The following is a 23,301-nucleotide window of genomic DNA, read 5'->3' as shown; positions in this document are numbered from 1 at the left end:
GATGGATTAGAGAGGAGGACATTACTAGATAAGCTATTTGGAGCTAGAGATGGGAGTTCAGTTGATAGAGGTACTATTAGCCTACCATGTGTGAAGTTCTGGGCTTGATACTTAGCACTGTGCAGGGGGAGCTGTAATCTCAAGAGGTGACATCAGTTTAAGGCCAGCATGGGACAGGTGAGACCCTATCTGGTTGAAGGAAGTTGTATTAGTATTGCTAGAGAAAACTATGCTCTCCCAAGATTTGTTCTGGGAATGGATTATTGTCTTTAAAAAGCTAAGGGGCCTAGCATTTGTACATCTAGCAAAATCAAAAATACAAATTTCCTTTTCATGTTAAGAACTTGTACTTGATTTTACCATCTCTCTAGTGTATACCTCATGCTTGTACTTAGCTTGTACCCTTGCTTGGTCTAGTGTTCATGTACCTAGTACTTTTAGGACATACTCTGTCCTATGCTACTCTTAAAAGGCCAGTTATCTCAGTTTAGCAATTTTGATCTTATTTATCTAGCCCAGACTATCCCCAAACAAATTACGTAGCAGAGAATAACCTTTAACTTCCAGTTGTCCTGAACACTCATATTATAGGTGTTCATTACCATGTCTGAATTTCTCTTCCTTTGAGACCCTGGCTATCCTAGAACTATGTAGACAGCCAACTTCAAACTCAAATATATGGCAGTCTCTGCTTTCTGACATTTGGAGTCACAGGCATGTGCTACTAGATACAGCTCAGCAATTACTGTTGTTCCTACTACTAATCACTCCATCTATCCCTCCTGTCTTTAGTCAATAAGGTTTCCATTCACAATGGAATGGTACCTAAGACTTGAGATAAAGACTTGCTAACCAAGTCTGCTGTCTCTCAAATGCTGGGATTCCAACTGAGCCACAAAGGCTTTCTAGGCTCCTCGAAATCACTAAACCTTTACCAGACAATGCAGTGGGTTTTCTGTTACTAATTTTAATAAACTTTAGTTAAAAAACTTTGCTTTGGGGGCTGGAGAGATGGCTCAGAGGTTAAGAGCACTGACTGCTCTTCCAGAGGTCCTGAGTTCAATTCCCAGCAACCACATGGTGGCTCACAACCATCTGCAATGAGATCTGGTGCCCTCTTCTGGTGTACAAGCACACACCAAGGCAAAACACTATACATGATAAAAGAAAAATTTAAAAAAAATCTGCTTTTCCAACACTAAAAACTAAAGTGCCTTCCTGTCACCACAGAAGCTCCCATCCCATTCAGGGAAACCCACATTTCTTAAATTTCAGAGAATCTTCCCCATTTATTTCAATAGCAGGGGCATACTAGTTCTGGCTAGCCCAGAACTCAGGAGAATCTACTTGCTTCTGCTACTCCAGTGCTTGAGGGATGGGGAGGAGACACCTAACTCCAGAGCTTACAACATGTAAAGTATTCACTCCAAGCTTCTAAACCATGACCTTACTGTTGAAAACCTTTTATCTTTGGCAATGGTGGTAGAACACATGTAGATTTTACCATAGGAAATAACAAATAGACAGTTTGGGTAGAACCTAGCATTTTATTTAGATCTTCATTAAACTGTTGGAATTGAGAACCAGACATACGTAATAAACCTCCAAAAATAGATCCTGAAAGGCACTTTCTTGCTTAGGGCAAGCAGTCACATGGAATAAGCATGTAAACAAGCTGGCTTCTCTGTACCACACCAGCCAAGTCAGCTTTCTCCATGGCCAGCTGCACCAGCTCTGCCCTCCCTTCTGTTAACACCAGCCAGACCCCCTGTAGGTCTAACCCAAGGTTTTTCTGTAGGACACCTTGGCCTACCTGGGAATGCTGGAAACATGTTAAAGGAATCATGGTGTTGAGGAAAAAAAAATCTTTTAAAAGCTGCCATCTGAGGTGATGGCTTCTCTGTACTTACGCCATACCCCAGAATACAATAAATAAGCAATTAGAAAATGTTCAAGTATGAAGGGATTTCCTCCTCCCCGCCAAAAGCACTGCTCTCTGAAGGAAGCTGGTTTCTCTGTAGCTACACCAGCTGTTCAGAAAGCTCATTGGACCTGGTTTTGAAAATAAAACAAAGTTAAAACCCTGGGAGGAGCTATTGTGCAGTGGAGTACTGTCTTTCTTATAAAGAAAAAAAAGTTACCTGGTACCAAAGTGTGCAACCTACAGACCCTCAGGTACTGCCCTGTGACTTCTCTGTATGACATCACAAGGGTGCCAAGTGCCTGTTTTTCTAGACTAGAAGTTGGTGAGGTTTGGCTAGTGCTGAAACCATGCATAGGATTGGTTTACTAAATAAAACCTTATTACGTACGTCCTCCAAAGACAGCTGAAAAGTGGAGAGATTTTGATTTGGTGCTGTTTAAAAGGTGGCAATTAATAGCATAAGCACCAGGGAGATGGTTTAATTGTAACTGCCTTTTTTTCTTTTTGAAGTCAGGCTAGAGCTCCAACTGAAACTTGCGTTTCATGCAAGACTGATTGGATAGGGACCACTCCCTGACAAAGAACTACATAATTAGAAATGACCAAGTTACAGGGAGGATAAAGGGAGGGGCTTCACATTCAATAAATAGAGCTCAAGACATTACAAATTCATGCTGACAGGGCTATGGCATTGCCAAAGTCTATAGTCAAACTACGAGTACTTTACGTGCACATTACAAGGACATTTTCAGCATCTGGTGGGAAAGTAATTGCAATTAGGACTTTGGAGGATTAGGTGATAGGACACAAAGATTCGATTTCAAAGCATTATTCACTACAGTGTTTGTTTCTAGGCAGTTACATGGATCACCTATGCTCACTATATTCATTATAATGGTGAACAAAACACCTAGGGACAAGAATAGCAAGCCCAACTTACAGTTCCCCACAAAAGCTAAAGTTCATGTCATTGATTAGTGACTGCAACTGATCAGGAGCTGAAAGAGGACAGAAAAATTTAGGAAAAGGGCCCTTTCCCTCAGAGCTTGAAGGCTTCTCTGTAGCCTACGCCAACAAGTCTGGGGAAAAAAGGCTAACACTTTCAGTATTTAAGCTTTTTGGGCACTTCCCATGGGAAGCTGTCCCTACCAAAGTGGCCATAGGCTGCAGTCCTCTGATAAATTGGCTTCTTCAGATCCAGATCCCTGGAATATACAAGTCCATAACTTAATATGTAGCATTAAATTAAAATAAAGCAAAACAATCAGCAAGACTCATTTCAAGAGCTCTGGCAAAATGAGTTCAGTTCTCCCTGGGGTTTGCTAGGAAAAAAGTTCACGGCAAAAGTGTTGTTACTTCCCTGGTGTCCAAACTGCTTGCACAGTCCTTTATTAGTAACTACAGTTCTTGTTTTCCAGCCCTGGCTTGACAAATATGAAAACTTAAATCATTCTCAGGAATTCCAATTAAATACTTACCGAAGTCCAATCACTGCCCACTTTGTAACTTTGACCATCCCACCATAACATATTAATCCTTAATGTAGCACCCTTAGTTAATGTAAGCACAAAGCTCGGTATCGAAGATGGAGAACTTTTTAGGATGTTACTGAGTCACAGAATACTAACTTCATTAGCTAGGTCCTCTTCAGGCAATTTAAAATATTGGCATGTTTTAAGAATTAAGATTTGTTCCCCTACATGAAGTCTACCTTCATCTCCAAATTTCAGCATACATGCCCACCCCCCATTTCTCACTAGCAATAGGCTTTTACCATCTTTACCTGACAATGACCCCAGGGCGAAGATCAAAATTCTTCTTTACAATTTCTAATAGCTCTCTCTCACTCTTCTGGGAAGTACCATAATGGAAAATGGAGATCGACAATGGATGAGAAACTCCAATAGCATAAGAGACCTAAAAGTCAGTAATATATTGTTATAAAATAGGGATGCATATAAACTTTTACTTAATACTCTTTTCCCATTTACCTGTTCATTACATACCTGAACAAGAACCCTCCTGCACAGACCTCCTTTAACAAGGGATTTTGCTACCCAACGAGCAGCATAAGCAGCTGAGCGGTCCACTTTGGTATAATCCTTTCCTGAAAAGGCCCCTCCTCCATGAGCTCCCCAACCGCCATAAGTATCCACAATGATTTTTCGGCCAGTCAAACCAGCATCACCCTGAAATTATAGGGTTTAAGTCATGTAATCTTTTCTAGTAAGTGGTTCTTGACTAGGCTATTAGGAATCATTCAAGATCCTTATGTAGCTAGCAGTAGCCACACGTATAATCCTAGTGCTTTAAGACTAGCTGCATACAGTGATATAACATCAGGTACACAGTGAATTTGGGGGTAGCATGGGCTATGCAAGACACAGTGTATGTAGAATATGTATGGCTGGGGGAGGGAGCAGTCAGAAAAAAGATGGGGCAGCTAAAATTTCTAAGTAACCAACAATAATCAAAACATTTCATAATTTCTTACCTGAGGCCCACCAATAACAAATCTGCCACTTGGCTGTAGGTGGTAAATTGTATCCTCATCAAGGTATTTTGCAGGTACAACAGCTTTGATCACTTTCTCCTTTAGAGCATCTCTCATCTCATCAAGACAAACTTCTTCATCATGTTGCACAGATATAACAATTGTATGGACTCTGATAGGAAGCACAGCACCTCGATCTTGCATATATTGCACAGTCACCTTGGATGTAAAATAGATCAGAACACTTGTCTAACCAGCTTTGTTCTCTATCGTAAGTTTAGCAAAAAGGCAAGTATTAGCCCCACTCAGTCAGCTATAATTAAGTAACGTAGGAATTTTAGTGTAATTTGAGATGAACATTAGTTTTAAACCACCACTTACTTGAGTTTTAGAATCTGGGCGCAACCAAGGCAATGTGCCATTGCGGCGTAGTTCAGCCAGTTTGGCATTTAGCTTGTGTGCTAAGACAATGGTTAAAGGCATACACTCTTCAGTTTCATCAGTGGCATAACCAAACATCAAACCCTACGAAATTAGAAAAAATAAAATGTGAAAGAGAAATCCAAGTTTCAGAATCCAATGTTAAGAGATGCCAATAAACTATCACAATACCTGGTCCCCTGCACCAATGTCTTCCTCATTCCGGTCAAGATGAACACCTTGGGCAATATCTGGTGACTGTTGTTCCAAGGCCACCAACACATTACAAGTCTTGTAGTCAAACCCTGCAAACAACAAGGTGTTCTAATAAACTCTCATATTGTTTTTTAGTGATAACTCCAAAATGTTAACAAGTTGTGTTGCTAGCAATTGGAATATGCTGAAGTAAAGTGGTCAAGCACTTCTGCTTCTTTAGGTAGCCAGGTGGCGGTGGTGGCACATGCACACAATTAATCCTAGCACCTGGTAGGCAGATCTGAGTTCCAGGGCAGCCAGGGCTACAAAAAGAAAACCCTATCACACAAAGAAAACAAAACAGAACTACAGGGTAAAAGTTAAGATGAGAAAAAAATACCGATGGCAGCAAGATCTACTGTACAATATTGTAATAGATCATATTCAACATAATTCACTTATTGCCCCCCTCTGCATTATGGTTTGAAAGGTCTTTAACTTGGTTGGGCTAACTCCTGCTTGACCTCTGGCCACTCTAAGATATTGCTCTTGCACTAAATCACACACTTTAGAGGACAGAATAGGCCAGATCAGAAAGCTGAGAGGATATAGTAAAACTATGCAATCATTTAAAATTACCAGGAATGTAAGAAGCTTCTCCCCATTAGCATCAGATTCTATGTCTGCAAAAATGAGTTTATAAAAATTAAATATTTTTTTATTTAATTTTTTATTTTGGAAGAGCATTGCATGCTCTTCCAAAGGTCCTGAGTTCAATTCCCAGCAACCACATGGTGGCTCACAACCATCTGTAATGGGGTCTGGTGCCCTCTTCTGGCCTGCAGGCATACAGACATAATATTGCATACATAATAAATAAATATTTAAAAAATTAAATATTTAAAGAATACCTTTGGATGAATCATCATATCCAATGTGCTTAATGGCTTCACGAACCACTTTCTGGTAATCAACAGCAGCTCTGGATGTTATTTCCCCAGCAAGAAGGATCATTCCAGTTTTAGCAACAGTTTCTAATAAGACAGAAATTTATGCCCAAAATATTAGGGTAGGGGTGCCAGCTGGGGAATTCAATCCACGTTGTACATGCTATATCCCTGGGCTTCATTTTCTACTTCTGAGATAGTGTCTTGCTAAATTGCCAATATGGACATTAACTTGCTATCTCTAGCCTCAATCTCCCAAGTAGTTAGTGCATCACAAACCTACCACCAGACTTTCCTTCAAATGCCCCCTTTTCCATTCAAGCAAGGTGTTATATACCCACCACAAGCCACTTTGGCATCGGGGTCCTGCTGAAGGTGCGCATCAAGAACAGCATCACTGATTTGATCACAGATCTTATCTGGAAAATAAAGCCATTACTATTATCTATCATGTAACTAGTAGTTGATGTTCAACTCGAGGGCCAAAGTACAGCTGTGAATTTGTAGATGACAAAAATCTTGTCATGTTGTCAAAAGATCATATAGACTTAGCTGCACCAAAAACAAAACAAAAAAAAAACAACAAAAAAACACAACTATTGGTTTTTGAGATAGGATTCCAGCTATATTACTCAAACCCATGGCAGTCCTGACTCAGTCTCCAGAATGGTGGATTAAAGTATGCATCACCATTCTAGGCTTAAACAAATTTTAAAAAAGCATTATTTGTGCATACATGGCTAACACTTGTACGATGGTGTTCATGTAAAGATCAGAAAACATTAAGAGAGGAGCTGGCTCACCATTATGTATCCCAGGAACTCTGAACACAACAGCTTTGGCAGCAAGCATTCTTAACCCACTGAGCAAATCTCACTGGCCCTACTCACTTTGAAGTGAACAATTCTACTTCATTGCTTTAATATGTTAATAAAAGCACTGCTTTACCAAGACCTATTTGCCAGAATAAAAATTACTGTATACAGGATCGTATGCTTAAACTTTCAGCCCATTTAACATCCTAGTCGAGTCAAAGTAGAAATGGCGATCATCTTGAAATCCCAAAGCCAATCCTGGGAAATAACTTCATAGTATATTTTAAATTGTTCTATTTTATCTTCCACTTAAAATTCGTTACAAAATTAACCCACTAAGCTAAATGAGCCAACTGTCAGGTTAGTAACTTCTTAAAATGTCCATTTCCCCCATTAGAAGCACTCAGTTCCTAAAGTTTTAACTAGTACCAAACCTCTGTACTTGGGACCCTGAATAAACCAAGGCCATATGTAGACCAAGCACTCTGACCTTAAAAAGGCTAACCATTTAGGGAAACAAGACTTTTCTTTGTATTTAACCATTTTAACCATGAAAATAAATTTTAACTATGAACAGCAAGAGGAAAATGATCCAGGAAACTGTCCAAATGCGTTATCAATTTGGAAAACAGACAGTATCCTGGATTGGAATCTGTGTGGTGTTGACAAAGAGTGTTCCGTGTAGACCAGGCTAACCTCAAACCCAATCTCCTGCCTCTACAGTCTAAATGCTGGGATTACAAAAGTGCCACCAAGCTTGGCTCCAATCTCCTGAATTTTGTTACTACTCTCTCCCAAAATGTGTATTCCAGTCACAGCACCTAAGACCTAATCTACCAACTGCAATAAAGAGCGGCTCAATCGATGTGGAGAGGTACCCCTTTCCTTGAGGGAAAACTCACCACAGCAACACTTGGGTTTCATTGGTCACTTAAGGTCCTATTGGGTTTGTTCTCTATCATTAATTAGGCCACTAACTAAAAGCAGATCCTTCTATCAAGGATGTTGCTGTGGACTCCTTTAACAGAAGAGCTCAAATGACATCCCAAAGTTCCCGAAAATAGCTTCATTGTAACTCATCTCAACATGGCGGTCTTGTGGACAAAGCCAAAGGAAACGTGACATTTTTTTTCGAGATAGGGTTTCTCTGTAGGGTTTGGAGCCTGTCCTGGAACTAGCTCTTGTAGGCCAAGCTGGCCTCGAACTCAGAGATCGGCCTGCGCCACCACCGCCCGGCAACAAATCCTCCTCTAATCGTTGGAAAGCGCCAAAGGGAAGACTTTAAAAGGAAACCTAATGCCATGGGGGTTTGCACTTAATTCATGCTCCTCGTCCTTTTCACACAGCCTCCAAATAAGGGATGTCCTCTCTTAACTCGCGCTATATTTAGTCGGCGGCTGCCTGTCACCTTGGAGGCCTAAGGACATGTCCAACCACACTCTTGCGCATTTTCAGTGACCGGAAGTCGAGGATAATGGAGATAGCACGTTTGGAGACACCAGCCCCCACTTCTAACCAAGGGGCTCGGGCAGCTAGCGGCCGGCAGCTCCGCTTCGCCCAGATGCCACGTGCGGTGAACACGTGGTTGCCGCTGCAATGCGGGGCGCGCGCTCCCGACGGCCGGACGCGAGCACGCGGGGCGGGGTCGCCCACTTGAGATTTTTCCAGACGACGGGACTAAAGAGGAGGAAACAGGGCCCTCCCCGCGCCGGTCGCTGGCCCCCGCCCTTCTCGTTTTCTGGAACCTTCCGCGTGCCGGGGCGCGCCGCCGGATGGGGATGGGAGAAAGGGGGAGGGGAGCGGTGGCTGCACATTACAACCTCGGGGCGCCACATGAGGGCGGCGCGCGGCCGCCGCTGTGCTCACCGAGCCGGACGGCCTCGACCCCCAGCGCCACCGCCCTGTCCTTCTCCCGAGTCCCCCGTCCGCTCACCTGGGTGACCTTCCCCCACAGACTCCGAGGTGAAGAGGAACGTCCCCTCCTCAATGAACGCCTCGTGGAAGCCGTTGAGCTGTCCGTTCATGACGGCGGCGGTGAGAGGACGCGACTCGGAGGACAAGGAGCGGCGGCGAGGCAGGGAGCTGCGAAGCGCGCAGACCAAGGCTTGATTCTGCTCAGGGCGGGATGGCGACTCGGAGCGAACGAAGCGGCCGGCGGAGCGGGCCCGTATTTATAGAGCAGCGCCCTCGCGCGCCCGTCTCGGGCCCCGCCCCTCGGCGTCGCGCGCCAATGCGCCACCGGCGGGCGGAGGGGGATTGGCGGGATGGGGCGCCCCCGCCGGGCGCGGGCGAGGCCATTCTGCCGACGGGGGGGCGGAGAGCGGAGTTAACGGCGCCTCCTGCCAGGAGTTAGTCATCTTAGCGGCGTGAGGTAAATGGAGACTTGAGTCCCTGAGCAGGCCGGGCTTTTAGTCCCTCCCGGGTAGCACGCCGGAGGAAAGACGGTCTCCCCTCTGCGGGAACATGGTACATCCTTTCCGACCGTTGCCCGTGGAGGTCGGCAGGCGCGCGCTCCCCCCAGCGGCGGCTGCGGGGATGGCGGCCGTTTTGTGCTGTGACTCTAGCCGAGGGTCTCTCACGCCACCCGCGCCGTTCCCCACCTCGTGCACCGGCGCCGCGTGGCTCTCGGCCATGTGAAGGTGGCCATGTTGGCTGGCCCGGGAGGCGGCTGTGCACTGCCCTTCTTCATCCTACGCGGTTCCTTGCGGGGGACGAGAGATTCCGAGGGGCTCCGGCCCAGCTGTTAGTCATTTCTCGAATAACTAACTGCTCTGGTGAAATGGCTGTAAAGCCGACTAACGGGAATGCTGTATTGTTTTTTTTAAACAATTGCCACTTGCCAGCCTCCCCTCCCCCCTCGCCTTGCTTCGTGGATCCTTGGAGTCTAGAGCCTCTTGTGTCCTAAGTCTGACCTTGTTCGGCTTCTTTTTCCATGCTTCTCAGGGAGAAATGAATGTTGAATCAATCTTTTTCGGGAGAATATGGAAGGAGTGTGTGTGTGTTGAGTGCTAGCCAAGCCTTCGGGAGAATATGGAACGTGTGTGTTTGTGTGTGTGTGTGTGTGTGTTGGGGAGGGCGCCATCCAAGCCTTCAAATATGCTTTCAGTCTCTTTTCAAGGTCAAATGGCCTGATTTCAGAACACTTTCCCTTTCAAACCTTTGCAGTTGTCAGTTTTTCCCATGAAAGGAATTAAGAGGAAACAGTGAAATAAAACATATGCCAACAAAGAGTGGAGTCGGGAGCTGATTGCAGGCGGAGAGCCACTGTGAGACCAGTGTCACGCTCTGCTGGACCAGCCTTAGGGCAAGCCTGGAGCTGTAATGGTGGCTGTGAGATCTATCATTTGTGAAGAACATGGCTTTTTAGAATGTTAGGGAACAGCCTGCTCCTGCCATAGTTTGCTCTTGATACTGTGAAGCTGAACAACAGCCTCCAGCTGCTGGCGGCTCAGAAAATTAGGTACATTGTGAATAGCAAGGAGCCTTTCCCTGTAGGGTGTGTGCCAGTGGAAAGGTGGGAGTTTGAGAAAGGCACCGTGGGAAACAAAGAAAGCTCTTGGGCTGTGCTAGGAGCCTCAACAAAAAAGATAGGGAAACAGGCTCATCTCCACGGCCAGGAACACATCCCTGCAAGCAGCCTGACGTTAAGTCACAAAAGACAATATTTGGTTCTTATTTGTTGTTTTATTTTTCAAACTAGCTTCTCATGAGAAAGTAGTCAAGACTTTCATAATTTTTACTTGTTTTAGGGACTGGAGAGAGGATTCAGCCATGAAGAGTAACTCACCTCACAATGAGTAATAAAATTGCCAGCTAGTCCAACATACCTAGGTAGACTGCTCAGTGCATTATCTTCTGGCAGAAATATCTATATGGAAGCCAGAAGATAATTAAAAAGTTCATTAATAGGGAGGCAGAGGAAGGGGATTGCATTCAGAGATTAGCTCATTGCATTCTGATCCTCCTTTGCGCCCAGCTCTACACCTGGCTCATCCTGCCAAGAGGATTAGACTCAGTTGTACACTCTTAACTCCGTCTTGCTCATAGGTCAACATAGGGGCCTTCCAGTTTTGGCTTTGGTCGTGCTTACAGAATAAGCAACTTCTACACCTCGTCTTTAGCCTGGAAAGTTGGGTTAACAGTAGGAAATTTTTAGCACAGTGTCTAACATATAACACGAATATTTGTTTTTTGAGACAGGGTTTCTCTGTGTAACTGCCCTGAAACTTTGTAGTTCAGGCTGGCCTCAAACTCACAGAGATCTGCCTGGCTCACCCTCCCGAGTGCTGGGATTAAAAGCATGTGCCACCACCACCCGGCCTCTAACAGGAATTGCTAAAGCAGTGAATGATCTTTTACAGGTGTCTGTTTGGTGGTGGGACAAAAGCTGAAATCATCCTCTACGTATTCTGTTTTGTTTTTTGAGATAGGGTCTCACTCTGCAGCCTGTGTTGGTCTGGAACTCACTGTGTAGCCCAGACTGGCCTAGAATTCATGACAAGCCTGCCCTGCCTCAGCCTATAGAGAGAGAAAACTTCAGGTGTGTTCCACCATGCTTGGCTAACGCCGAGCATACTCTCTTTAAAGGATGGAGTGGGATGCTGCCTCTACTACTTCAAACCTCATCCTGTACAGCGTTCCCCTCGTCTCCAACTGTGAATCTCTTTTGCTAACAGTTCAAGTCATCAACTGATACACATCAAAACAAGGACACGTTTTCATTTTATGTTATTCACGTTGTCCGTTTCTTTCTTCTGTAAATATTTATGAAAACAACTGTTAAAATTGGCAGGTGCTGACATGGTTCTCTTCCTACTCCAGACTCTTAAAAATGGTGGTGCCTGGTACCCCCTTTCCATGCCTCCCAGCTCAGCTTCTACTTCCTAGATGAAGCCTTCATTCACCTCCAAAGATTTCTCACAGGGTTCAGTCTTCTCATGCTGCTAAGTGCTCTTTGAAATTGCAGACTTGATGATTAGTTGACTGATGTCTCCAATTCCCAGTTTGGTACCTAACCTCCATGGTAATAAGGTGGTCTGTTTGCTGAAGCTTTGCTCTGAATGCACCTAGCAGGATGCTGGAGAGTATCTAAGGGGGGAAAGGAACATCAAGTAGGGACATGAACCTTGGAGACCGATGGAAAGGGGTCCTGCCTTGGCTTTGGGACCAGCTTTACCATTAATAAAGTGGAGAGCCCTTAGCTAACAGAGAGGCACATGGCCATCCTGTTCTGGAGGGAGGATGAGATTTCTGATTTCATAATTAGTGCCCTGAGGGCAAAATAAAGCAGAAGTTATTGGTTTAAGTCATATTTTGCACTAATGAGATGTGTTGAATTTGAATTGTTATAAAGCACAGAGGGAAAATTTGAATCACTGCCCGAAGGCTCCATATTTCTCAACCCAGAGAATCTTAATGTATCAGGGAGACTGATGGATGCTTTCAAAGACAGGGCTGCAAACTGGTGTTTGTTACCCATTCGGCAAATAGAACAACCCAGGTCTTATGAGTTACATCAGAGCTTCTGTGAGAGAGTTCTGGAAAGTGAGAGAAGACATTTACCTGACACATGTATGTGTCGAGCTGGGCACTGCGGCACAGGCCTATAGCCTGTAATCCCAGCTCTCCAGGGCTGAAGCAGGAAGATTGCTTCAGGTTCAATGCTAACCAGTGCTACAGAACAAGATACTGTCCAGATTAGGGTTCTGTAGAGAAAAGAACTGATAGAATGAATATGTATGGTAATTATTGGATCCCTGGTTGCTGGGTTCCTCCGCCAATGCAATAAGCCAAATCAAACCGAATTAATAAATAGGGCAGTGCAAAGCAGAGCACTCCTGGGTGGCTATCAGGAAGGCTCATCAGGTCTTAAATAGCTGATAGGTGTGGTCCCAGGCATCTGGGGAGTTGGAGTTGCTGATGGCGGGCTTTCTCAGGGGTGGAGTCTGGAATGAGTCAGCTCCAGGGAGCTGTTGTGTGGTGTGCTGAGAGCAGGGGTCTGGAACACCCCCACCTAAGCTGGAGAATCCAAACTGTGTGTGTGTGTGTGTGTATGTGTATACGCACACATACATGTGCGTGTGCGCACACACACATATGAAATTTATTTATGGCTTACCGGCTGTGGTCCAATGATTGCAGCCATGGCTGTCTGCTGAGGGAAAGTCCAAGAATCCAGTAGTTGTTTGGTCCATGAGGCTGGATGTCTCAGCTGGCGTTCAGTATGTATCGGAATCCCAAAGAAGTAGGCTCTAAAGCCAGCGGAAGGGATGAACTAGCCAATGAGAGTGAGGGCAAGCAGGCGAGGAGCAAGAGCTTCCTTCTTCCATGTCCCTTATATGGGCTGCCACCAGAAGATGTGGCCCTGCAGTCAAGGAGCAAGAGCTTCCTTTTTCCGTGTGCCTTAGAAGGGGTGACCCAGATTTAAGCTAGGTCTTCCCACCTCACGTGATTGAATTGAGAAGAAAGTCCCTCACAGGTGTACCTAGCATCTGGGGTTTAGTTCATTCCAGATGTAGTCGAATTGACAATCAAGGACAGCCATCACACTGGCTCCCCAAGAGGAAAACAAAAAAGCTTATCATGCAGCACACACTTGTCATTCCAGCACTTGGGATGAAGGTAGACAGGACGGTCTAGAGTTCCAGGCCAGCCTTCAGCCATAGTGAGCTGGAGATGGGCCTGGGCTGCAAGAGACTCTGTTTCAAACAAACAAAACAAACAAAACCCAGCCACGGCTGTTGACTCAGTACAAGGGAATAGGATGCAAGAATGATAGTGAGTATGTGGGGATCACCAGGTGACAGACTGGGCAACTGAAGCTGAAATGCAAGAAAGCCTGAGGCTGCAAGCCTTCTGTGTAAAGACACGCCAGGGAGAGAGGAATCTATACCAGATGTCCCCAGAAAGGTGCCCGTCTTTTAGTCAGGTAGCTTCAGAAGCAAGGTAGCTCTAACAAGATCAGATACAGGGACTATATAAATTCCCCCACTTATAAAATGTTTTAGTGTGTGTCTATGTGTGTATATTTGTGGGAGTGTGTATGAGGTCAACTTTTGGGAGTTCTGTCTCTACCAGGGATCTGATGCAGATCATAAGACTTGGCAACAAGCACCTCTGCCTACCGAGCCATCTCGCTGGCCCACTTTCCTCACTTTTAAAGTCATTTTGTATTTTTCTCTGTTTTGTTTCTTGATTCTTAACGTGAAGGATAGGAAAAATGCACGTGGTACAGTGAGAAGATCCTGAAGGAGATAACAAGGCAGAAGCTGCAGTTCACTTGGGTGAGCATTGCTGTACTGGCTGCACCTTACAACAGCTCTAATGGGCAGTTGCTAGTTATTTCTCCTCCTGTTTTATAGATGAAAAAATTGGCATGTGCTTCATCCCAGTCATGCATCAACTCGGTGGCAGATGGGGACTTGAGCCTGGGTCAAAGATCTGATATCTAGATTGATGAGATCTTTTTATAATCAAACAATAAATACGTCATATTTTCTGAAATAGGAATATTTCATCGTCTTATAATTTTTCCATGAACACACACTTTACTGTTCAGAGAAACGTGGCATGGTTTCTCTCTTCAACACTAGAGGATTGAACATGTCATTGAACATGCGAGTGCTCTACCATGGAGCTGTATCCCCAGTTCCTTTGTAGCAGTTACTGTTTGTATTCTAGCCCAGCATTGAACCTGCTGTGCAACCCTGGGAGGCCTTGAGCTTTCTCTCCTCCTCACCCTGAGTAGCTGAGATGTCAGGCTTGAGCTGCCAGGCCTGGCTGTTTTCACACAACCCAGAGATAATCTCTCTCTCTCTCTCTCTCTCTCTCTCTCTCTCTCTCTCTCTCTCTCTCTCTCTCTCTCCTTCCTCCCCACCCACCGCCCTCTTCTCTCTGTATGTCTTTGTGCTCAGACAGGGTTCTCATGTAACCCAGGCTGCCCTCACATTCCTGATCCTCTTGTTTCCACCTCCCAAGTACTGAGATCACAGGTGGGTGCCACCCTGCCTGGTTCCTCATTTTCTTTTAGAAAAATATACCAGCTAGTATTTTGTAGGGAGAAGTCTGTACTTCCTCTTGAATATGCTCTGAAATCTTCCTCTCTCCCTCTTACTTGCTTTCATCTCTGAATTCTTTCTTTGACAAGAACCTGGCAATACCAGGTATGGTTTCAATCTGGTCTCTGTTTCTGAGGTTTCTTGCTAACACCCACAACACAGTGATATAGAGAGGTAGGTACGAGGTAATAGACAAGAAAACTGAAGGGAAAAACTGGTGGTGGGAGCCAGGCAGTTGTGGTCTCTCACAGGCAATCCCAGTCCTTTGAGGAGGAGGAGGAGGAGCTGTTCGAGACCAGCCTCAGCTATAGAGAACTTGATTTTTTCAAAAATCACGTTTTTAAAACATTTTGTTCCTTACTTGCTGGTAGCTGTTCTGGGTACCCTTGAAATCCATATGTTCAAGCTCTAACCTAATCCCCTAGAGCCTCGGAATATACCTTTATTATTGTTATTATGGACAGTAATAACAGGGTCTTCCGTTGTAGCTCAGCCTGGTTGTGAATACATGAGCCTCCTGACTGCCTCCCAAGTGCTGGAATTACAGGCTTGTGTCATCATACCCAACTCAGAATCAATCAATCTCTCTCCCACCCCTCCTCAGCCTCCACTCTTTTGTGTTTTTATTTATTTATTTATTGCTAGGAATGAATCCTGGGTTTGAAGCTAGGCAAACATTCTAGTACTGGTCCCATAGATAGATAGTTATAGGTAGGTAGATAGATAGATAGATACACACACATAGACAGACTTTTTTTTTGAGTCAGAGTCTCCATAAGTTTTCCAGGCTGGCTTAAGTCTTACAATTCTCCTGCCTCAGCCTCCTGTATAACTAGGATTATAGTTGTAAGCCACACAACTGGTCAGAATGTGCACTTGTAGCCCGTTGTGCTGCCCGTGTGAAATAGCCAAATTTCTACACAACTCTACTGTTACTTCGAGGATGTCTGTTGATTATAAATTCCTGAGCAGGTGGGATTGCCAAAACCGGTTGCATCTAAGATAGCAGCCAGAGTGCCCCCCAATTGTTTTAGTTTTCTTTCTGTTGCTGTAAGGAAATATCATGACCAAAAGCAACATAAGGATGAGTTCATTTTATCTTATGGCTCCAGGGGTTGGATGTCCGTAATGTCAAGGAAGACATGGCAGCAGGAGCAAAAAGCCGAGAGATTATATTTCTGTCACTCACAGGAAGCAGAGTGAGCAAACCAGAAGTGGGGAGATGCAGAGCTTACCCCAGTGAGGTGCTTCCTCCAGCAAGGCTGTACCTCCTGAAGGTTCTATAACCTCTCCAAATACCCCCACCAGCTAGGGATCAAGTGTTCAAATACACGAAGCTCTCAGAGACATTTTTTGTTTAAATAGTACCAGCTAGCTTCATTATAATCTCATCTGCATGTTAAATGGTACTTTGTCCCAGCACTACAGCAGTTGACAGTTACCTGATGATGACAGAAAGGAACCATCAAAGCAGCAAAAAACAGTGGTGTCTGAATTTGAGGAAAATCTCCCATTCTCAGAAAAAAACATGAATATTCTTCTCTTTCACGTTTTTCATTGTATTTGACTTCCACAACCTCCGAGGACTGAGAAGGTGATCTGTGAGTCTGTCTTCAGATGATCCTGCTCTTTGACCAATAATAAGACAGATAAAAGATGATAGATAGATAGATAGATAGATAGATAGATAGATAGATAGATAGATAGATAGAGGCAGCAGTGGCAAGAAGCTCTGGTTTGAGTTTCATCTGCTGTGACCAAAGCCTAACTCTCACTGCCCAGTGACTCTTACAGGTGCAATGACACCATTTGATTGCAGTTTAGTCCAGCTGTTTGTCATTGTCTAGAACCATGGCTGTTTTACCTTGATCCATTGGTATGAGTGTTGGGATAGGATGAGATTTTTTTCATTATCATCTGGACTTACCTCTCTCAGCCTTAGCTCTCATAGCTATCTATTGTAGGCAGAGACTGCTTGTTCTTTCCCAGCCTCCCAGACCTCATCTATCCCTGGTCTTAGGCAGCTGCATGCAGCTCCCATCAGGCTGCAGCTGGACATGCCTAGTGAAGGATTAAGAAAACCAATGACTCTGATAACTAACAGCTTTCACAGGTTGAAGCTTTTCTAGGTATTCTCTGAACATTGCGGCAATGAAGCAAAAGTGCTGGCCTGCATGCTTACACTTTAACTCCTGCCTATAGTTTGGCAATGCCCCTACCATGGGCTGGGGGCACTGGGCCACTTGATACGACCTTGACTGTCAGGAAGAGTTGTGCTCCTCGACCAGCAAGCAGCAGTTCAGGCAGACAGTGTTGCGCACGAGCAAGACTTCTGCAGTGATGGTTGTTGGCTTCCTCTCCTAGAGACTAAAAAGGCAGCCCCTCGGTACTCCTAGTGGATCTGCTGCTTAGCGATTGTGGCCAAGGACTGGAGCGAAGGATTTGTGCAGATGTGGAAAATCAGACTTGCTCAGGTTTCCCTGGGAGTTTGGATGCCCTACCCTCTGCTGTCTGGAAGAGGTCTGCTAAAATGTGTTGGATGTTTCTGTGAGATATGGACCACTTGGCAGATGGTGACATATCACTGGCCCTGAGTAAGACTGGCAGAAGCGCGGTGTGCTCCTGTGAGTGGCCCCTGTGTATACCCAGCCTTTTTATGAGCCAAGTGCCCAGAACTCCAGCAGTGTCATAGTCACTGGAGAAATTCTGCACACACTTATGATTCTCAGCAAAATGAAAGCGTCTCCCTTGCTCATCTTAATGACCTAAACACTAATACTAAAGACATTAAATGACCCAATACTGTGATATAGTAGCCCTCAATTCAAAGTTTTGATTTAAAATAAGTATATAACTGCCAAGTCCCTGTTTGCAAAGGAAGAGGTCATTTAAGTGTGCAAATGACCCATTTAGATCTAGTCTGGACTACAGAGGATGAGCCTGCAGGAGATGAGAGAACCTTGTTCTTTTGCCGTCCTAATTCCTTTTCTGGGTCAGGAAATGGCCTGTAAGTTTGCCTGCTTCATCATGCAGCTCCTTCCTATGAAAAGGGAACTTGGGCTTTGTGAATGGACTGCAGACTCCAAAACTTAAATCCCACAGGTACTGTTTCCTATGGCTAGGAAAAACAATCCAGACTACATTTTTTTAAAAAGTTACTAAGCCAACAAGATGGCTCATCAGGTAAAGGTGCTTGCCACCAAGTCTGATGACTTGAGTTCAGTCCCCAGGACCCATAAGGTGGAAGGAAAGAATGGATTCTTGTAATTGTCCCCCAACCTCCATACATGAACTGTGGCATGCACATGCCCCTCACTCACCACAAAATAAAAACAAATTTTAAAAGTAAAAACAAACTGACTGGGTATAGCCAGCACACGTCTTTAATCCCAACACTAGGAAGGCAGAGGCAGACAAATCTCTGTGAGTTCAAGGTTAGTTGGGTCTATGTAGTGAAGCTGTCTCAAAAAAAAAAAAAAAGAAAAAAAAGAAAAAGAAAGAGAAAAATAACTTCTCAATCTAGGTGATGGAGTGTACTGCAATCTCAGCATTTGGAAAGTAGAAACCCGAGGATCAGAGAAAAGGGTCACCCTAAAGGCTAGAGAGATGGCATGTTTTTTAAAAGCACTGGCTGGTCTTGTAGAGGGCCCAGGTTTGGTTCCTGTCACCCACATAGTATCTTATAAACCTCTATAACTCCAGTTCTAGGGGATCCAGAGCTCTCTTCAGATCCCTTTAGGCACCGGACATACACATGTCACACATATACATAAGCAAAACTCTCATACATGAGAGAAAAAGAAAGAAACATAGCTGGGACGTATCTTAGAGTCCTTGCCTAGAGAGTGCAAGGCTGTGGGTTCCATCTCCAATTACACACCCACACACAAAAGACTGTCGTGGTGCGCACACACTTGTAATCCCAGTACCTTGGTGCCTAGAGGCAGGAGGATCTGGAGTTCAAGGTTGTCCTTGGCTCTGTGGTGAGCTGGGCTCGAGAGACCTTGTCTCAGATCAGCCACACTTACAGAGATGCAAGGGAAGATGAGACAGGAAAACAAACCGGTGCTGATAATGCCCCGTGTTTGTGGGAATGCCAGAAACAGGCAATCTTGTGAGCTAGCGCTGCCAGTGTAAACACAGCCACCCCTTCGGTAGGGGCATTTAGCAATGTCTGTCAACACTGGGACACTTACACTTGTGATTCAGCAATTCTGCCACTGGGAGTTTGCTAAAGAAAAACTGGCAAAATATGTCAAAATCATGTGCCTGGGTTTGTGTTTAAATTTTATTATTTATTTATTAAGTGTGTGTGTGTGTGTGTGTGTGTGTGTGTGCCTGTATGAGTTTATGTGCAAGTAGATATCTATAGGAGGTAAGAAGAGGGTGTCAGATCGCCTGGAACTGGAGTCCAGGAGGCTCTGAACTGCCTAATGTGGGGATGGGGACTGAACTCAGTCCTCTTCAGGAGCAGCGAACACACTTATCCTTGAGCCATCTCTCCAGCCCTGAAAAGATAAGTTTTGCTTCTGCTATTGTTGTTTGGTACTTTTCTAGAATGTTTGAATTTTTTAACTTACTTTTTGAGGCAGCGTCTCACACTATTGCTCAGGTTGGGCTGGAACTCACTCGGTAGCCCAGGCTGGACTTGGACTTGGGGCCCTCTTCCTACTTCTGCCTTTCCAGTGCTGGGATTGCGAGTATGAGCCCTGTGCCCGGTATATTTGCAGGAAACTCTGAGCGTGTTCATGTGTGCACATGCTATGGGCGTGCCCATGAAGGCCCCAGTAGGACGTTGGGCACCCTGCTCTGTAAGTCTCTCTCTTCTTCCTTCAGGATAGGTCCTGCCACCGAATGCGGAGCTAGGCTGGCAAGCTCCAGTGACCCTCCTGTTTCCACCCTTCACAAACCTGGGGTTAAGGAGGGCACAGCCACACCCAGCTTTTTAAATGGGTGTTGCCATCTAACTCAGTTCCTCATGCTTGTACAGCAAGCGTTCTTACCCACTGAGCCATTTCTTCAGCTTGAAAAAAAGGGTTTATTTTGGTTCATAATATTTAAATATATATACTATGGATATGTAAAACTATTTTAAAATAAATCTTTTGGGTCAGTGAGATGGCTCAACAGGTAGAGATGCTTGCTTCTAAACCTAAGCATCTGAGGTCACCTGAAGAGCCACATGGTGGAAGGAGAGAACTGCCTCCATTTGTCCTCTGATGCCCACTGAGGGATCATGCCAAACATGCATTTTCACACACTCACAAATAAATAAATATCAGTAAAATGGATCTTTTGAAAGAAGCCAAGGAACGTAAGAGATACATGAGAGGAAGAGGAACTCCACATTAGAGAAACAATGGCTTCTCCTGAGCGAGCTGATTGTTCTAGCTGTGTGAGTGAAGGCAATGGTACATGAACATTTGGGCGTTCTGAAGAGCAGGTCGGTAGGGGGAGGAGGAGGAAAGGGAGCATGGAAGCCTAGAATCGGCTTGGTGACATGAATGCAGTATAGGTTCACACAACAGAAGAAAGTAGGCTACTGCCAAAGGTTGTCCCATGAGCTGTATGTGTGTGCACATGCATACATACAACAAACAGAAAAGAGGAAGACAGTGTTGTGCCTAGCTGGATGAAGATGAGAACCAGGGGATGAAGGAGGCCTCCCATGTGGCAGGTAGCTGAGTGGAGGGTGAGCTGCCCATGCAAGCAGCCAGAAGGAAGCAAGGGGTTAGTGAAGTGAAAGGCTGGGAAAGGCTGGGGAAGAAGAAAGTGAGTTTGGAATGAGGTTTGAACACACCGTGGGATTTGGAGCTGTTGTGGACCACTTGCTCTCTCAGTATGACAAGGTCATTGTCCTTTTATCTTTGCAGCCCGCATTAACTCGGGACTTTCACAAGATTGGACCCATTAACTTCCCATCATGGAGGTGAGGCGAGAGACTCCCAAGACCCTTTCCTTCCCTGACAATAAATAGGCAGATACCGGTTATGGGAGACAGAGATGTTTTCTTCAGTGGTGCTCCTGCTGGGGACCTAGCCTTGTGTGAGTAACCCCAGTTAAACTCATTGGTTCCCCACGCTATTGAGTGGACTTGTTCCACTGTCATTAGTTCCTTATCTGAGGTGAATGGTGCTTGTTGATCTTCCCAGGAATAAGTGCACACCAGAAACTCACAGAATTCTGGATTGGAAATGGGAAAAAAAAAGAAAGAAAGAAAGAAAAGAATCTGATGTGGACCAGATTGCTGCTGAAGATACCACATCAGGAAAGATGGTAAGCTGGGCAGTGGTGGCGCACACCTTCAATCCCAGCACTCAGGGGCAGAGGTAGGTATATCTCTGTAAGTTCAAGGTCATCCTGGTCTACCAGAGCTAGTTGCAGGACAGATAGGGCTGTTACACAGAGAAACCCTGTCTTGGGGGGGGGGGGGGAGATGGTACCAGAAAGCAAGTATAAGGAAAGCATGGAGATTAAAAGACTTTCTGCTCAAGGGAGATTCTGAAGTTAGCAGTTGAGTAGAGGATGAGGAAGTGGTAGTGGAACAGAGGGGAAAACCAGAAGGAAGTGGTCCCCAATGTCTGCTCTTGCAAATGCAGGGCCTGGTTATTAAAGCTTTGCTTAAACCAATGCCTCTTCTGCTTGGCCACACCTGCCCAATAAGATCTTAACTCCGAACGTTGTCTCTTGTCTTGAAAAAGATCACTCAAATGGGGCAGAGTGGCACACATTGAAAGTTAAAGGCCAGTCTGGTCAATACAGTCAGTTCCAGCCCAACCCTGGCTACATAGTGAAACCCATTGCAAAAAACAAGAAAATAGCCAGAAAGGAGCTAAGGATATAGAGTGCCTATCATACGCAAAGCCCTGACACCATATAAATGGGCCACTAATCCCAGTAGTGGGGGGGTACAGGCAGGAGGACCACAAGGCCACTGTCAACTATGTAGAGAGTTTGAGGCCTGCCTGAAATGCATGAGACACTTTTTTAAAAAGCCACCCAGTCTCAGTGAGCAACACACACACACACACACAGAGAGAGAGAGAGAGAGAGAGAGAGAGAGAGAGAGAGAGAGAGAGAGAGAGAGAGAGAGAGAGACTTCCCATGCTGCTGTTGGCTTATTTTTTTGAGGGCTTTTATTTCCTAGTTAATATAAAAGATTAGGACAGCTAAAGCTGTCATCTCACTTCCATTTTCTTTGTGGCCAGTTTCTTCCTCCTAAAGAGACCCTGGGGTGAATGCCTGAGACGGCTTAGTCCTACTCTGTCTACATGCTTGGACCCAGCTAGCTCTAAAAACCCTGCAGGAGACTTGGGCCCAGCTAGCTCTAACAACCCTGCAGGAGACTTGGGCCCAGCTAGCTCTAACAACCCTGCAGGAGACTTGGGCCCAGCTAGCTCTAACAACCCTGCAGGAGACTTGGGCCCAGCTAGCTCTAACAACCCTGCAAGAGACTCGCCAGACCCAGGTTATCATGGGGCCCAGGATTTGCCCTTCTTTCAATGGTGTCACATATATCTTGCATTTTCCTATTGTGGCATTAATAAGGTCATGCCACTGTCTCCTTCAATAAGCTTGCTGTTACACATGTTTTATTTCTTTTTCTTTTTAAATTTTTTGGGGCAAGAGTGGGTGGGCATACATGTACATGCGCAAGCAAGCACTGTATACCTTTGGGGGTCACAGACAACTTGCAGGAGGGGCTTCTTTCCTTCCACTGTGTAGGTGCCATGGACTGAATTCAGGTCATCAGTCTTGGCAGCAAGCACCTTTACCAGCTAAGCCATCTTGCTGGCCCTTTTTATTTTGAAATGGGATCTCTGTGGAACTCACTATGTAGTTCATGCTGGCATGAAACACTCAGCAATCATATTCAGCCTCCCAAGTGCGGGGAGTACAAACATACACTCATATGCCTAGTTCTGACTGGCTTTCAGATTAACGTGATGGTTGCTAGATTCACCTGTATTGTTGCATGCAATCATGAATAGTTAATTCTCAGTTCCCCATTCCATTGTATGAATAGACCACAGTTTATTTGTCCATTCATAGATGATGATAAAAGTTTGGCTATTTCCCTCTGAGAACTATTGTAATGAGAGATAGCAAAAAAAAAAAAAAAATCCCCAAATCTGCCTGTTACAGAGTAAAGTGTGGAGAAGATCTATGGAGCAGGTTGCTTCTGGAGGCACTGTTTCATTAGCCTCCGCATCTCCGGCCTTCACAGAGGCCCAGCAGAATGTATTTGTATGAGAAGATCAAGATCAAAGAATAATTTATCACGGTGTTTCTGAGTAGTAAGGTAAGTGCCAAATTTTGCATTTGCTCCTGGATACCACTTTTACAATACTTTGATAATACTATTGATAACATCAATAGTGACATGTCTGGAAGCCACTCAATGCCGTGGATGGTGGGGGAGCTGAAGGTGCTTGTCATGCTGATGAGA

At 45.0% G+C, this 23,301-nt stretch overlaps 1 protein-coding gene across 1 annotated transcript; it reads right to left on the bottom strand.

Annotated features, from left to right (window-relative positions):
• Window positions 1-1,527: 1,527 nt before the first annotated feature.
• Mat2a (methionine adenosyltransferase 2A) lies at window positions 1,528-8,926 on the bottom strand. Its single transcript, XM_038318081.1, has 9 exons — window positions 8,729-8,926; window positions 6,322-6,399; window positions 5,945-6,067; window positions 5,031-5,143; window positions 4,800-4,943; window positions 4,419-4,637; window positions 3,931-4,113; window positions 3,708-3,841; window positions 1,528-3,129 (listed from the first exon to the last, which is right to left on the bottom strand). Exons 1-9 carry the CDS (start codon window positions 8,817-8,819, stop codon window positions 3,027-3,029), a joined length of 1,188 nt encoding a protein of 395 aa, XP_038174009.1. The 5' UTR covers window positions 8,820-8,926; the 3' UTR covers window positions 1,528-3,026.
• Between the last annotated feature and the right edge of the window lie 14,375 nt (window positions 8,927-23,301).

This window comes from Arvicola amphibius, chromosome 2 (genome assembly GCF_903992535.2).
Source record: "Arvicola amphibius chromosome 2, mArvAmp1.2, whole genome shotgun sequence".
Classification (NCBI taxonomy): domain Eukaryota; kingdom Metazoa; phylum Chordata; class Mammalia; order Rodentia; family Cricetidae; genus Arvicola; species Arvicola amphibius.
This window is presented reverse-complemented; position numbering and strand designations above follow the sequence as displayed.

Bases quoted from the DNA above. Each gene is read 5' to 3' on its own strand.
- Mat2a (XM_038318081.1), bottom strand. From the start codon at position 8,819: ATGAACGGACAGCTCAACGGCTTCCACGAGGCGTTCATTGAGGAGGGG. The intron at 5,144-5,944 runs GTATTCTTTAAA...TGTTGTTTGCAG, and splicing joins ATATGATGATTCATCCAAAG to GGTTTGACTACAAGACTTGT. The intron at 3,842-3,930 runs GTATGTAATGAA...ACTGACTTTTAG, and splicing joins GCAGGAGGGTTCTTGTTCAG to GTCTCTTATGCTATTGGAGT.